The 17,636-nt window shown below is 41.3% G+C and overlaps 1 protein-coding gene across 1 annotated transcript in view; it reads right to left on the bottom strand.

Annotated features, from left to right (window-relative positions):
• Nucleotides 1-6,855, bottom strand: part of CDHR3 (cadherin related family member 3) — a 31,913-nt gene extending 25,058 nt beyond the window's left edge. Inside the window, exons 1-3 of the mRNA XM_031552936.1 lie at nucleotides 6,571-6,855; nucleotides 4,026-4,228; nucleotides 1,207-1,375 (exon numbers count right to left, since the gene is read on the bottom strand). Coding sequence (XP_031408796.1) covers nucleotides 1,207-1,375; nucleotides 4,026-4,228; nucleotides 6,571-6,616 — 418 coding nt within the window. The 5' untranslated portion in view covers nucleotides 6,617-6,855. The remainder of the gene's footprint in view (nucleotides 1-1,206; nucleotides 1,376-4,025; nucleotides 4,229-6,570) is intronic.
• Nucleotides 6,856-17,636: the final 10,781 nt, after the last annotated feature.

Genomic DNA, 17,636 nt, shown 5'->3' with positions numbered 1-17,636 from the left:
AACAAGCTCTCACGTAGTATGTTTCATGCTGTGCCAATCCCCTGAAGTGTCACATTTAATTATTATTAGATTCCATCAGCACCCATGATACAGAAGACACCCTCAACACTGAGAAGATGACACAGCCTCTTCCCTTGGGGAAGCTAATTTGCCTTACAAACTAAATGTATGGAACGGAGCATCCGCATGCTCGTTGGCATTGGAGAAGCGGCTGTGCTGTGGCCGTGCTGTGCTGAGCTCAACCCTGCGGACAGCCTAGCAGCACCCACACAGCCAGCTGCAGCCCATGTAGCACTGCCATTCTGGGTCTGGGGGTTTGTCAGCCACTCCCAAACACCTATCATGAGCAGATGAGTGTGATATTCTCATACTGAAGAAAAAAAAACAATATAAGGAAGACATTTTTTACAATAAGGGCAGTGAGGCACTGGAACAGGTTGCTTAGAGAGGTGGTGGATGCTCCATTCAGGGTCAGACTGGACAGGGCTCTGAGCACCTGATCTAGCTGTAGGTGTCCCTGTGCACTGCAGGGGAGTTAGACTAGGTGGTCTTTACGGGTCTCTTCCAACTCAAATGATTCAATGATTCTATGATTCTATGATTGAATGTCCTTGCCTAAGTGCTATTGTGGATCCAGACGCGCAGCCCTGTTGTTGATGCTGTTGCAGACTTTTCCTTTTTGCATCTTTGTGACCTGAAAGCAAACCTGGTTTCCTGTGTGTACAAATTTTTGCACAGCCACAGTATACACTTTTTTACATTTATCTTCCCTCTTCAAATCCGTCCAGTTTCAACAGCACAGATCCATACTGTATAGGCTGCATCCCTATCAAACTTCAGGTTCACAATTCATATCTCAAGGGCACTTAATCTCAATAAAAAAAAAAACCAACCAAAAACAAACAAACAAACAAAAAGATAAAACATACAAATATAAATAAAGGAACATTTAAATGTCTTAATCATTTAAATGTCTTAATGCATTTAAATGTCTTAATCAATTTTAGTCAAATCTTCAAGAAAACTAAAAGAGCATTTCTGGAGATGAAGCATGCCAAATATTCGTGCAAAATAAAGCTTTGATAGAAACAGCATCCTGTTCCACACTTGTTTTTGTATTTGGACCACTTTAACTACAGGCATTGTGTGCTATTAAATTCTGTATCTGATGCCATCTTTTTGAGTGCTGCTCTTTTCAGATCTTACTTTGAATTGCCATATTTCCCCAAAACACAGGACGTTCATTCTTATCTGCTACTTGGACAGTTAGTGTATTGAGGTCAGTCCTCCCAGCAGTATCTTCAACAAAAATCTGTAAATCAAAGCGCTTTGGCATAGTTTCATAATCTAGGATAGGGTTTCCTGTGGTAACAACCTGAAAATAAAAATCAATATTATTAGCACATCTTGCAAGAGATGTAAGTTACAGTCTGTAGGAGTGAATGCAAGGAACATCAACAAGCAGTGAGCATTTTAGATTATCTTCCTCTTACTGACACAGCTCTTGCCAGTGCAAGAAACATGAGGGAAAAAAGGACAGGCAGACCAAAAAGTTGTGACTGTGGAGCAATGCAAGGATCTATTGTGTGAGGGACAGTCTGGGGAGCAGAAAGCCCAGCAGGAACTGTCCTGCCCTGAAGGCAGTGTGTTGCCTTCATGACCACAAGCACATCTCCTTTGCAGGAAGGATCATGCAGCAGGAGTATGTAGAGCCCAGCAGGAACAAGGCCCTTCCCTTTGTAAGTGGGTCTGGGAGAAGACTTGCAGGAAACCACAGGAAGGAATGAGCACACTGCATGAAAGTGAGACCAGAACTGCTTGGGGAAATTGAACTAATTAAAAATTAACACAGTCCTTATGCCTGATAATGCAAATGTTTGATTTGTTGAGATTTTTTTGAAAGGCTTCCAGCTCATCAGCCCTTAAAATAGAAGGTGATAATCAAATGGCTTGGCTTGGAAGGGAGCTTAAAGCCTACCAGTCCCTTTCTTGTGCTGGGGGCCCTAGGCCTGAACGTAGGCCTGGACCAGAGCAAGAGCAGGATGCTGAAAGTTGTATGCTACAATCCTCACTGTGAAAACTAATAAAGAAGCAAGAACTTTCCTTTCTTGATACAAGAAAGGAAAATGTAGCTGCTAACTTTGTGAATCTAGATGATCTCTTTTGAAGTTGCACTTGTAAAGAGTGGCTTTGGACTGGCATTGACTGTGAGTGGCTTACTTTGGTTCCAGGCAGGAGCAATGCTAACTGATAAAGGCAGCATCCACACACCTGAAGCAGCTGCAGATAGCGTGAGCAGCATCTTGAGTCCCTCCATAACTGCCCACCCCTCACTCCACATGAGAATCTCACTGCTCCTTGCTTTCCCCTTCAGTCCTGGGGAGCAGAGGGAGCATCACATCAAGATAGCTTTGAGCAACAGTCTATTTTCATTCTCTCAGCACAGTGTTTATATCTCAGTAACAAGGACATTCTCAGAAACCCCAAAACATATCAAGAAGTGTGATATTGCCCAGACTTGCTGCAAAAGGGCTTGGTTCACAAATACATGAGAACCTGTGCTAACAGGTACTTACCTGAAGTTGTAGGCCCCATACCTTACGTACAAAATACTGCTTGTATCTTAGCAAAGATTTAGTGGTAATAAGAAGAGCTGAGGTATCTAATTTTGGACCACATTACTCTTGAAAGATGTGGTACAAATTCACTAAAAATAGTGTAAATAAATAAAAGTATCAAAATTCATCAAATAAACTAACTACGGACACTCATAAGCATTTATCCTTGCCTTGCGGGTTGCACATATTCAGTCAACTGCTAGCTTGCACAATTTGTATGTAGCTTTCTTTATGAGTTTCTCATGACTGATATTCACTGGCTCAAACACCTCATTCCAGTTCCTCAAGTGGGTTAGGAAACCCCAGTACCAATTACTGTTCAGTCAAGTTATACAAAGTCCTCAGAGGCAATTTAAGTAATGGGACTGTGGTAAGAAATGATGATAAGCTGGCACTTTGGAGTGACAGAGACTTCTAGCTATTTGCAAGGTCATTTTTCCTTCAGATTAGTTTTCCAGTCCCACTCATCAAGAAGCACAGTGCTGCACACCTTGTAGATGGCACAGGACAGGAATGAGCGGGCATAGAAAAGGACTATATTTTGCAGCAGAAGAGACAGCTTTAATTCAAAATGACACAATACAGACTAGGAAGTGAGAAACACTTTTCTTTCAAGAAATCTCCTTGGAAACACCCAGGAAAGCGTACTAAATTATTTTTCAAGACTCTACTCAGTATGTATCTGTGTCTTTCAAAGGTGCTCAAGAGCATCACTGTTGAGGCTCAGACACACAAGTGGGCTGCATTGGGGTGACAAGCATCATGCCTCTGAACACTCATTGCCAGTGGCAAACGTGAGGCAATGCTGGCTAATTTATCCGACAATGAAAGCTAGCTGGAGCCAATAGAAACTTCCTTGCATTTGACACAGAACAAGAGCACACAATAGATAGAAATAGATCAGGGATGTGTGGAAGTGTGATAACTTTGTACCTCCAAGTGACTTCCTCATGGGTCACAGCTCTCATTCAGTGTTAAACACAGCTTTGATCTGACTCAGCTTACGCTGTTTTGGAAGTGAGTCAAACTCATTTCAGTTCTAGGTGGGAGTGTCCAAACAGGAGCTCCATGTGATTTAAATAATCCACTTTAAATTCACAGCAACTCCATATTAAGTAGGTTGAAAAACTTACAGATAACTACAGATAAACTCACAAAACAGAACTCAGTCCTATATGCCCTTGTGATTATTGTGATGAGTGTTTCTGCCTAGATGCAATTAAAATTGCAATCACTATTGTTACCCGTTTATCGTATCTATTGCAGTATGTCCAAATAGCACTACAGTCTGCATTTACAACACTTTTCTGATTAACGGATGAGTCACTGTGCACTGCCAATTCTCAGCAATCCAGGAGCCATGAGCCAAAAGGACAGAGCATTGCTCAAGCTGAACAGAAAACTCACCCTGTACACAAGATCTCCTGCGGATACAATAGCAAATGCTTCCGTAAGTGGATTCGAATTTACTATGGTAGGATGTATTGCAACAACTCCAGAAGACAATGGAGAACCAGTTATGTTGAAGGTATAAACGGAAACACCAGCTGGTGCATTTTCTTCAACAGTACTTGTTGCAGGTAAGCCCCTAAGCAGTGGGGTTCTTCTTCCTGTAAGATGAAAATGATTGAAAAATTACTTCTAGGAGTCTCAGAGTGGCAAGAGCACACAGCTACTGCCAAGAGGTGTCAAGAGCACAAAATGCCCTGATTCTCCTTTTGCTGATGAAATGTGGTGTTGCACTGCAGTAAACCCATTACTAACGGCAGAAGAATTGATCTTTTCTTTGATTCAGTACTATGCTATTGTCACCTCAGATAGCTGATGTTTAAGCAGTATTGCCTTCATATCTCCAAACTGGCAGCATACCTCAATGAGACTGAGAAGGACTGAATGCTGATGGCTTATCCAAAACACTTGCCAAGAAAGCTGGCTGCTGTCAGTAAAACTTTTCGTGCACTGCATGCCAGGACGGCAGTGGACCCTGCTCACCAAAAGGCCAGGCTGCTCATATCCCAGCAACTACTGCAGCAAAAGTATCATGAAGTCTATTTTTGCTGGGCAGCTGCAAGGTAGAAAGCTTCTAGGGGGACTGTTCTGAGGCTATCAGGTCTGCAGCATGTTTGCAAGTGTGTGCTCAGCCTAAGCCTTAGGAATGCCAAAGGGAAATGTGTTGTGTTGCAACACCTCTGAATGGTGAGAAGGAGCCACGCGCCTACTCATGTGGCTGGGGAAGAATGGCCTACATCAGCCGCCAGAGAGGCCTTACAATTGCCATTCCTCAATGGTGGTAGGGCCTTTAATCTGGAGGGAAGAAATCAGCTCCAAGAGTTTCAAATGGCATTAGAAGAAGCCTTGGTGATTTTTGCCTTAAACTATCAAAAATCTTGTTTCTCTGACTCACTAGTGACCTTTTGGAGCAGATTACAAATGATTTGTGTTTGTGTGACAGACATTGCTTCTGTTACTGAACTCTCAAATAATCATTCCCTATAGGACCACAGACCCTGTGTCCTAGTTTCTTTGCTTCCCAAGAAGCAAACACAATAGTGATAGGTGAGTCCATGAGGCAAAGCAGGGAGTATGGTCCCTCTTTCCTAAACCCAGTGAAGGACTAATCTTGTATCAATGTTCTTAAAGATTCTGGAAATCATTGTCAACAAACATTGCCTTTGTAAATGAGATTGTGCTGAGAGTGCTTTCTGGGAATACACTTTCACAAGTGGAGTTGAGTGCTGAATGTAACCTGTGGGCAGTATTCAGTATCCAGTACTTAAAACAAGTCACAGTTCATTGACAGAAACCATTTAGAAAGTCTATTAAATCATTTATAACATTTAGAAATGTAGGGAGAAAAACGTTTATATTTTCATATTATCTCTGAATAGTTCCTTGGCTGTTTACTAGGATTTGTCTTTTAGTCTTTCTAAACCATAAGTGCTTACTTTTTGCTCTTTTTTTTTTAACTGAAATTTTCTATACTGTATCTAAATGGCTTCTTCTTTCAGCTGACTTTACAAAAGCCCTCTCTCTGTTTCCACAAATCCTTGGTTACGTCCTCACTTCAGAGCATGAACTATGCTTGAATAAATTTAATACATTATTTATCAGAATTACCAGTCCCAATCATTAACAAATTCTGAGCCCAATATAAAGCAGTTATGAGAATGGCTTTTGGAAGTATATGTATATTCAAGCCCTAATTACCTGTGATTCATTAACATTCACAGAGGGCTTGAGTCATATCTTCAAGCTATTCTCTTCCCATAACCACATGGGTTAGACAAACACTGTTCTTCAGGACCAGTTGAGATTCACATGCAGTGCCCTGACAAACTGCAGGGGAGCATCAAAGAAAACACCAAATACTGTCAGTCTTCTGAGGACTGGAAGAATTCTTTCAGTTTCTTGAGAGCAAGGTGATGCTACCTGAGAAGACAGCTTGCTACAAGCAACTCCATCAGTCACACAGATTGCAGTTTGTAGATCCATTTTAAGTTGCTAACATGTATGTACTGTCAAACTTTTTGTGTTTTTACAGTGAGCAAAAATACTGATACCCTCCTAATATTCTCCATAAGTGTTTTTCTGTTCAGTTTTACTTCATCAAATAGAAATGCTAACAATATTTGAAAGAACAATGCTACAATATTAAGAGTAGATAGCATTTCTGGCAGAACTGACCTCCTTTCCCACTCCAACACTGTCACACTGAGCAGCAGCTATTGCACACTGAAGTGCCACTTCCAGAAAAAAAGTCTTGTGAGGGGTCATATTCTCTTCATTATACTGCTGTAACCACTGCTGTAATCTATTTCAGTAGGAAAATAATTGTTACTTGATTTTTTCCATTCGTGTCTGATCCCTAAATATGCATTATAAAGTTCCCAAGAGAAAGTACAACAGCCAACAGTGTTCTAATTTTAGCAGTGTAATGAAATCATGTTCTTACCAGATACTACTCCCAGCAAAATGAAGAGAAGGAACGTGCTCTTCATCGTCTTTACAACCCTGTCCTTCGGGTTCTCAGGATGCCAACTAAAGGAAGACCATGGCGTGTTTTCCCTCCTTTACAATCAGCTCCACCTAAATTCTTCCTCTTTGTCATGTGGCATGAGGAATGAAACAAAGGACTGTGTCTCTAAGGGAGTTTCTAAACACCGTCAGCTTGTTTGCTTGTCAGGGAACTGCTCCTTGCTCACACTCCAGCCACAGACCTGGGCCACACTTGAGAAAACAGTTATGAATAATCCTTTCACTGCAGTGATCTTATTAGTGAAGCATTATGAAAAGAACCTAGGAAGTTCTAAATGTGGTAATACTGCACTGTTTTAATAGCTCTGGCAAATGAAGTGCTCACTTCAGAGACCAGGATCAAATACTCACGCTTTCTTTCTTACACCAGAAACCTGATTTTTTCTCATTTCACCAGGTATCAGAGAATTACTTGGAACATGCACTGCATACCTGGAGGTGAGACTGCAGCACATGCACGTGACAAGGTCAACTTTGCCGTAGCTATTTCAGGAACAGCACGGAACACCAGTGCACTGGTTCCTTGGATTGGGCATTTAGACAGCTAGCCCACAGTACACTTGTGCAACTTTTACTTTTTTACCTAAGCGCAGTCCTAGCATTTTTGGTGAAGCATATGATCGAGGTGGTACTAATACTGGAACTAGTGGAACTGGATGCGATACAGGTGCATCATTATCAACTCACAGAATGATTTAGGTTGGAAGGGACTAGGAGGTCACCTAGTCAAACACCCTGCCCAAAACAGGCCCAATTAGATCTAGTTGCTCAGGAATTTGTCAGTTGGTTCTCCACACAAACTTATCAGCTCTGCGAAGAAGTTGGAGCTAGTGATTCAGGTTTTACACAGCTCTGGAGAAACCACACCAATCTGTGAGCCTCTAGATATACCTCTGGACGGTTCTGCATGATGCTGTGGCTGTCCCGGTGATACTGCTTCAGGGAATTGTAAGAAACATCCATTTGGTGGTTGAGCTGTGCTTCTAGTGCCTGCTGAGTCCAGATATGGACTTGGCCTCAAGCAAGTGTGGTCACACTATGTCACCTGGAAGCACATGCTGCACCAGGCTGTTACTGAGGAAGCTTATCTTCTACTGCGCTGCGAAATGTGGGCCTAGATACTACATTAGCAATATATATGTATATATATGGAAAACCTCACCCTCAAATGACCTAATTATGCTGATATGAATGCATATGTATTCATAGCAGAAAAAAAAGTCTGACCTGTTCCTTTACACAGCACATCATTGCTCAGCCCTTCACATGCTTTTCTTGGGTCTGCAAAGATGCTTTGGACCTGAACGGACGTATCACAAAGATGAGATCTGTGTGCACAAACATGAACAAGGCCTGGGCAATAAGTACATAATGTTTTACAAATTACCAGAACAGCGTGAAACTGCTGCTAGATTTTTTCCCTCCTTCTAGTTGTAATGTCTAATCTATCCCATTATATTGCTATTTCTCTTACTCTTAGAAGAGCTAAAGAAGAACAAAGGCTAAATTTTAAAGTCTGAAAGATACATGTTTACATTTGTTTAGCATCGACTTTGATAGATAGTTCCCATCCAAATAGCCAAACCATGCGAGAACTCAGAGATCACAGTTTTTTAGCCTTTATTTTCTTTCTCTTCATTCTTTGGCTGCTTTGGGGAGTTTGTTGGTAGTGGTGGTTGTTTGCTTTGTTGTTTGATGTTCTTTTTTTTGCCTACAAATACATACTTCGACATCTTTGTTTTGTCTGTCCTTTGTGTGAGAATTCACATGGATCTACTTTCAACAGGAACTCAGTATCCAAAGATACCAATCAGACTTTTCCCTGCACATCTTGTGCCAAAGACACCATAGAGGGACCCTAGAGACATGGATGGTAAAAGCATTTGGAAGACATACGCGCTTAAAATGCCAGCCTCTCCCCAGCTTCTCCTGGAATTGCAGCAACTTTCAGGTGCTGTGTGAATTCCCAGTGGAACAGTTAATATGTTTTTTTTAAAATCCGTCTTCAGGGCTTACAGGTATTCCCTGATAAGCCGCCTCGTTCAAGCATGTTGTGAGAAGATCCCACAGAGGTGACCAGGGAGACAGGGGGAGGCACAGAGCAAGGGAGGAGGGGGCAAAGAGCAGCTGTGGGAGGAGTGCCTGTGAGCAGAAAGGGCTCTGGGTCTTTCTTCCTCTTTAATGCACTGTCAGTACCTTCAGTGCCTCCCTTGGCCTCTCCTTTTTGTATTCCCCTGCTGAGATGGTTTCTATGGCTCCCTGATCTGTCTTGCCAGGTTGTGAGGAATGCGAGAAAGATACCAGAGTTAAGAGAGCCCCAAACTGGTAGAAAATCAAATAATATCAATAAGTAAATCCATATTGGCAAATATAGAGGTGCTGAGGAAGAGATGAGTTAGAAGAGTGAGCAAGGCAGGAGGAGCTTGCTGGCAATGAGCTTTGCTTCTGCAAGAAGGACAGGGATGAAATCTGTGGGGTATAAAGCAGCCAGATGAAAAGAGGTCAGGGCAGTGCAGGCAAGAGTGCAGACAGGGAGTTTGCAGGCGAAGCAGAGGGAGGGAAAAATTAATTGGAGTACATGAAAAGGTCAAGGAAGGAGCTGAGGTTTTAATCATTCTTTGTTTTTCAAGATGATTTGAAACCTGGGCATTTTAGAGCACTGCTGAAAAAAGACATTTCTGAAAAAAATGTCTTTTGGAGTATCAGATAAAATGGAGAGAGTGAGAGGTAGGTGCTACACCTTTCAAGAAACTAAGGGTCTTTGTTTCAGGGAAAAGACCAACAGATCAGCATGTGAGAGACTGCCCCCATCTTAGGCTGGGATGTAGAGATAAAGCACATGGAAAATGAAGATATCAGGTAGAAAAGAACAAAATCTGACATGCAAACTTCCAATTGCCTGTCCGCAAGAAAATGAGGAATTTTAACACAGGCTGGCATCAGAGAAGCAGTCTCCTTGCATAACAACATGTGCAGCTTCAGGACTCTTTTTCTGTGCACTTAATTTTCAACAGACTTCTAGTCCGTTAACAGAAAAAATGTTCTCTCACTTTTCAAATACTTCAGAGGTTCAGGACATAATTTTCTCATTAATGGCTATTTCAGCCAGAGCAGCGGCTCTCTTTTGTGTAGCCAACCCACAGGAAAAGAGGCATTTTGCTCTTATTGCGATAAATACCCACTAAGAATTGAGCAGCTTAATGAGAATTTCCCCACCCCTGATCCAACTTCAGGTCAAGGGTATTTATTGGTATTTGACCAATCAAATTACTCAGATTGTCAGCTTTTATTTTCCTATCCTCTCTCTTTAAACAGTACAGCTTCTCCATCCGCTACCTTGGTAACCTTTCCTAAAATATTAAAAGAGTACCTCACCATCCTACACCAAAAATTTACGCACCATTTCATTTGACTTCTCAGCTAAAAGCTTCCTCTGTACTATTTGTGAGTAACAAGAGCAAGCTAAAAGCCATGAGTATCCAGGCTATCTTAATCTCATGATCCCAGCTTAGCAAGTTTAGTAACCGATCCCATGCAATTATGTAAAAACGTCCCAGACAGATATCTGGGCCATCTATTTTCTAGCATTGATTTGTAGACACATAAACCTGCAAGTCATCTTGATAATTAACTTAGGTGTCTGTTAATAAGAAGCACTTCCATCACATCAAGGGCTTTTATGGCATCCAGGTTTAAGTGAAGGACAGCCTTAAATCTGAGTAAGCAGACACAGAAGCCTGGAAACATAGTTGTTGTCAGAACTGAAAACAAGTTATCTCGTTGCTCCAATAGTCATACGCTTTATGGATGAGAACATTTGCAAAATAAAAATGAATACCAGGAGTCTGACATTTCCTACTTATTCCATAACTTGAGAATTTGAGCCTTCACTTTTGGGGGCACTAAGGCATAGTTCTAATCCTTCCCATTTCATCCACTCCATCCTGCCTGCTCAGCCTCTGCCTTCCTTCCTGTTTTGTAATGACAAATGTGGATGGAGGTAGGCAGTAGATCACAGAATCTCATAATCATAGGGGTTGGATGGGACCTCTGGAGATCACCTTAGTCCAACCCCCTTCTAAAGCAGGTTCTCTGCAGTAGGTTGCACAGAAAAACATCCAGGTAGGTTTTCAGTATCTCCAGAGAAGGAGATTCCATGACCTCTCTAGGCTCCCATTTGTGCCCATCACCCCTTGTTCCGTTGCTAGGCTGAAAAGAGCTTGGCCTCATCTTTTTGACACTTGCTCTTGAGATATTTATAAGCACTGATAAGACACTGAAATTAGTTCAGTAAAGCTCTAGACACAGGAACATATCTAGAACTGTAGAATGGCTTGGGTTGGAAGGGACCTCAGAAATCATCTAGTTCCAACCCCACTGCCATGGCCAGGGTTGTAAACAAGCACTGGATCAGGTTGCCCAGGGCCCCATCCATACCCATAACTGAGTTCTCCCTACAGAGAGGTCAAGTGACTTCTCCAGGGCCCCGCAGAAAAAGAGTGCTAAGTTCAGTGGTGCTAATTGTAAGATATCATGACTTTAAACAGCATTTTGTTGCAAAATGTTTTTCCCTTGTGCTGTTTGTTTGTTTCAACAAAACATTAAAGTCAGTGAAACACAAGCTTCATTATTCACTTAGTTGAGCAAAAGTAGATGTTACCAGAAACTACTTTGTGTTCTGTGGTTCAAGATCAAAAAGACATGGTAATTTAGAACATCCAAAACCTGCAATAAATGCTACCTCTTGTCCAACCACATACGTAACTTGAATTTTAATCATGTGAGCTGTCTTTAAAATCCTGTATACATTAAGATTCAGTGAAAAATGCACTGAGGTCAATGAAGTCTCCTGAGTGTTGGAAATTGGGTTGGGGCCTGAGCTCATGTGGTGAAACATTGTACCTTGGGATACAGTATTTACTGCAGATTACAAATTTGTCTGTTACTGTGATTGCCAGGCCACCTGGGATGATTGGTAAATATATAAACAAGGACTTGAAGTAGCAAATGATGCAAATGCAACAGGAAAGAATGCTCTGGGCAAATATGGGTGCAGAAACTCTGAGGTTTCTATGTACACAACGTGATGCACTTCACTTTGGTGTATAGTTCAATATACCACCAAGAATTATTTAAACAGGCCTTTGCATCACAAACCACACTGCATTCTGTCTATTTTATTCAGCAAAAGGGATTGATTGTATTCAGTAAAAATGACTTTGCATTTTTGCACAAATAAAATATTTCTATATTCACTATTTTCAAAAAGCATATGGAATTAACAGAAAAGAGTACAGCTGGGTACAGGAAGGGGGCTCACGTGGCGGAGCGTCACTCAAGGGGGACAGTTTCTTAAAACTGTTAAGTTCCTCCATCTTTGGAACAGGAGGGCTGAGGACTGTTCAGTACTTCACAGCGGAGGACAATGCTCTTTTATGAGGGGTCTGAAGTAAGTGCAGAGTGACTTATTCAAGGCTCTGTGTTCCTGGTGATCCTGTCAGCTTCTCTCTCCATCACATTACTGCACATCAGCTGCAGGGTGCATAACCTCAGTCCTACCATCACCATTCTTGTGCTCAGCAATACCACCACAGTAGCACCATGATATTCTCAGCTATGTGGCATGAGAACATGAGGACAAAGATTTATGATGTAGAGGATTGAAGCAGGGGCTATAGCATGTTTGATGGTAAAGGGAAATAGTTGAGGAAGCTCAGGGAAGGTTGAGGAGTGGAAGAAAGAAGAAGACAGGACATGGGAAGCTGAGTGCTGATCTGAGGACATGGAAATGTGCAATAAGAGAATAAGGGAGGTAATGGGAATGGCTTTAGGATCTTAGAATCATGGAATCACCAAGGTTGGAAAAGACTTGCAAGATCATTCAGTCCAACTGTCCACCTACCACCAATATTTCCCCACTAAACTATGTCCCTTAGTACAACATCTAAATGTTTCTTGATCACCTCCAGGGATGGTGACTCAACCACCTCCCTGGGCAGAACTGTGGCAGCATGGTAATAAGTCTGTCATCTGGGAAAAGGATTATGTGGTGGGGGAAATGTGAAGTGCTATTTCAATACATCCGGGTCTGAAAAAGAGTGTCCTGAAGACAAACACAGTTTCAGCCACACAAAGAAGGTAATGCAATATTCATAGCTGGCTCTGATCCTTGCTGCCTGTGGGCTTTGAGATCAGAAAAAAAACCTTTAGTGATATCAAACAAGGATAGGGCCAAATTCATCTGAGTACAGATACAGGAGCACTTTTTATGGTCGCTGAGTTCACACAATGCTTATTTTAACTGATAACAAACGCAAGTGAAAAAAATGAGCCACCGATGAGTGGTATGAAGCAACACTGCAGCTGAGTAATGACCTGACTGAGTCTATCACCACATCAATAGGCAGAAGGCAGCAGAAAGCAGTGCAGTACTCCAGACGCAGATACTTCTTCCCTGTGGATCTGAGCACAAACATCATGAAATTGCCTGAGAACACAAAAGCTTTCTTAATGAAATGGAAGAGCCCATGCCATAAACATACCTGTCCAACAAATGCTTTGACAAAGAACTGTGAAGCTGTAAAGATAGGTGAGGGAATATACAGAGAGAGGAAAAATTTCTGCAGCTCAGACTGCCATGAGTGACACAAAACCTAGCTCCTACAAGCTATGTGAGTGATAACAGGCAACAAAGTCAGAATGTGTCCCCTTGCTGTGCATCACTCCCCTGACCGCCGCTGGAGCTGAGGGAATATTGCCATCTAGTGCCACACAGAAATCCAGCTGTCTGCAGGGAAAGCCATTGAGTTCCTGTAGGCAGGGTTACAAAGCATATTAAAGATGTGCCAGGGATGTCAACTTGGTCAGTGTTTTTGACAAACTTGTCATTCAAAATGGTACATTCTCTCATTTAAAAAAAAAGAAAAGAAAAAAAAAGTTGCGGGAATTGAGTCACAATGCTTTGGAGGAGAGACCATGTTCACTTTAGTTCAAAGGTTGTGAAAAAAAGTGCAAGTGTACTTGACTAACACTATAGCAACTAGGAGTCAGATTGACGAGAAGTCATTCAGGATCAGATTTAGCTCACCTGCCTTGAGCTGAATGAAACACAGACGTGCTATATAGTCACACCAGGCTTCTTCGGGAAACAAAGAAGCATTACCAGGACACAATCGATGCGAACATATTTAACCCTGTTCTTCAGGATGTGATGTGCTGTATTTTTCCATTGACTGCAGTGAAAACAAGCACTGTCCCATCCCAATATTGCATTCCCTGATAGGCAGACACACTGAACTATAACATATTTTACAAGCACCTCTGTGGGCAGCAGTAAAAGAAACTTCTGTCCATTGTCAAGCCAGAAAGAGCCCTTAGGGCTGAGAGAGCGTTTCAGCTCCCCTCCGCCAAGCCCCTGCTGAGCCAGCGATGAGGGGTTTTTTAATCAGTGCATACGTCTGAGATACTTTTAATGAGGCCGTCAACTCACTTATCTATGCTACCAAATACATGCCAGATTATAACAACTTCCAGTCATTGCCCATCTGGAGCAGATTCAAACCAGTGGTTGATGTGCAAAAGCAATTTGAAATTCAGAATCAATTAAGCAATCAAATCTTCCAGCTGCAAACAATGTCCAGACTTTCAAGCCAGTAACATAATGTTTATATACGTTGACTTAAAACTACTTAGATGTCCCATCAGTACCTCCGAGTTAATTGGTATGTTATTGCTTGTAGCTGTGACACTGCCCACTAAGCATGTGAAGAAAAGGATTAGATCACAGAGGAAATCAGAGTCAATAGTGTGAAAGAGTAATATTTTTCAACCTGAGAAAATGTAGCATATTTGAGATAGCTACAACTCCATCTTCTTTCAAATAGCATGAACCCCAATTAAGCAAGAGGCTGCAAATTTAATTTGCTTATATTTCATAAATTATTTCACATAAGTATAAATCCTTATATTTTTCCTCTCCAGTGCTGATTGGAAAAAAAAATTGTCATAGATTATCCCAAATGAGGAATTATTTAAGTACTAAAGAGCTTCACAATAATAGTAGTGAATAAATTTCCTGTGTGAAGTCAAGTTGCTGGGGTTTTAGGTGAATTTTCTTTGCTTCACAGGGAGAGTCACTTAGCAAAGTCCTTACATGTGGTATTAGAGAAGAAGCAAAGAACAGCACTGCCCTGAGTGTCCATAAATATACATTAAAATTCCATCTAAAGAAGAACTTGAAAAGCAAGAATGGCAGATGTTTATAAATATGTTTTGAAGCACCTATAAATGCGATGCTCTAAAACCCACACTTTTATCATCTCACTCCTCCATGACTAAGATTAGCTAAAATATCTAAGCTGACAACTTCTAGAAATAAATAAGAAGCTGGCTACAAATTCCTACTTCCCCCATACCTCTTGGTCCACGGGGACACGGAGTGACCTTTCAGATGCAACACAAAACCAGCCAATTTCCTTAGGCTTTTGCCTGAGACAAAGGCTAGCTCAGGCAGTCTGGGTGTTGTAGTAGGCAGAAAAAGATTACTAACATTAGCCCAATATCTTAAGTGCTATACTTAAGTGGCTGTGCAGCAGAGCTGGATCCAGCACAGAAAGCTCTCACTGACTTCACTGGGATCTGGATCTTTTAGGTTTGAGGGAGCTGGGGATGTGGCAAGAAGGTTGGACAGCTTCCTCACTGGTATGAGCTGTTGTGGCTCTGCTGACATTTGCACCAGCTGAGCCTCTACCCCAGGCTACACACAGCTTTATGAAAGCTATGACATAAAATAAATTCACAAATTATTTTCCCATCCTAAGAGGAAGCAGTGAGATGAAATACCAAATTTTTTTTAGAATGAAGAAACTGACCCCAAAATATTCCCACACCAGGTGGTCCAGTTGGTTCGAAGTGGTAAAGAGCAATAATGTCCATACATGTATCTTTTGTCTTAGCTGACACTAATGGCAGATTTCTAATCATCTCTAGCTGAGACCCGGGAAACTGTGAATCGATTCTGGATAAGAACTGAGGATGACGTGTCCAGGAAGAAGTGGCCAGGACATGAAGGGTCCGGGCAAGAAAGTGCCTGTGGAACCACAGCCTAAAACACTTCCTTCATTTGTGTCCAGAGGATGTGCATTAATGCTGGTCTAGGTCGCGGGATATACTGTAAATGGGGTTTACAGACCTTGAAATCTCTAACATTGTTGCTCTTTTGTGAATACAGGAATTCAGCCTTGCTTCTGTTTTGGAAAAAGGAAAAAAAGAATTGTGCTAAGCGTATTATTACTTGTTTTCTGCTAAAATGAATTAAATGCCCTGTGAAGTTTCAGAGGGGCACTCACCATGTCCCAGCTAAACAGCTTGTTTGTAGTAAATTACTTTCTATTCTTAAGCAAAAAATAATTTAATCGAGTGTCAGAAACAAACTACGTCTTGACAGATTAGCAGGGCTGCTGCTGTTAATACAAATTTGTTGCCAGATTTGTTTACAAAACTTCTCCTTCAGGGATGGGTGAACTTTCTAGAATTTGCCAATCTTCTGAATAAATATTGTGGAGGATTTGTAAAATGAGAATTAATTAAACTTTTCTTCTGAGTGTAAACCATATATCTTTTTCCATGTACAAATTGCTTATAAGCAGAGGGAAGCCTTTTTGGAGTGCAAAGAAATATGAGGGCTCTCTTTTCCTTGGAAAAAAAAAAAAAAAAAAAAAAAGGTCTGACTAACTAAGGATCTGCAATTTATTCATTAGATTTGATACGTCTCTCTTTAATTTTCTTCATAGCTTTGGATTGAACTCAATACATTTGATTTCAGCTTTCAGAACCTCAAAGGTTTGTGTATTTTTAATGAATCTTTTTGTCTGCTTCAGTAAAATATTCATTTCTGGAAGTGTGGCTTTTTGATGCTGACTCCTATATGTGACTTGCGTTGCCCTAATGAATGTGTTGCCCCAGTGAATGTGTGGGTTTTTTTGGGTTGTGGATTTGGATTTTGTGAGTTTTTTTTGGTCAATGAGGTACTCGTTCCTGACGAAGTCTTGCACTGCTATCATTGGAAAGATACTGATTCTTCCACTGCTATCATTGGAAAGATACTGAGAAAGCCAGTAGCAGTAACAATCTGAGGGACACCAACATCACTGCGAGGATGAACTAAGCACATGGACTGTTAGTAGAACGTACAGATAAGTTCTAAGAAAGTTTATGGATACACCAGCTTTAAAAACGAGACATGAAGCACTCAGGCCAACAGTCTTTGTTTGATTCTTTAGGTGTTAATTCAGGAGGATTGGTTCTCCCAGTTACCTTTCCATAAAACAATTCCAGCTTTTGAAACTATCAAGACTGTCTCTTGTTAGAGATTTCATCAGTCAGAGCTGTCACATGCTGCTGTTGTCCTAACTTAATTAAATGCCACTGGGTCCATTCTCCCAAGGCTTTGCTGGGTGCAGCTGAGCAGTATCTCCCATAGCTGCATGTTGGAGGGATGGTTACACATCTCCATTTTAAAAACAGCCTCAAGCTTTTGCTTGAAGAGGCTAACACTGCCACTGACAACTAGGAAATCCTGGCAGAGAGTCCACATGAATATCTCTTTCTATATTTGCACAATGTCAGACATACTATCAGCACTGAATAAATAACAATCATAGAAACCTGGAGTCAGCCAGAAAAGAGCTGTGAAGGAGACATTCATATTTTAAAACCTGAAGCTGCAAAATTATCACACCATGACTCTGGGAAAACTGTTCTTTTTCCTTTTTCTGCACTGTTTTCTTTTCCTAAATAGGATGAAATGCTGCTGTTGCTGAAGGTACCAAAAAACACAAAGCCTTTATTTGGTCCTGTATTGCACAATGTAAGACAATATCTAAACCTGGAGTACCTTGACTGCTTAATATGTAAAATCCCTTCAAGGAGCAAAATGAAGAACGTTTCTGATTTTAAAACCAAAGAATACATTTCTATCTGGAA

The sequence above is a fragment of the Meleagris gallopavo genome, chromosome 1 (genome assembly GCF_000146605.3).
Source record: "Meleagris gallopavo isolate NT-WF06-2002-E0010 breed Aviagen turkey brand Nicholas breeding stock chromosome 1, Turkey_5.1, whole genome shotgun sequence".
NCBI classification, from domain to species: domain Eukaryota; kingdom Metazoa; phylum Chordata; class Aves; order Galliformes; family Phasianidae; genus Meleagris; species Meleagris gallopavo.
The sequence above is the reverse complement of the archived record's forward strand: the minus strand, read 5'-3'. Positions and strand labels throughout refer to the sequence as shown.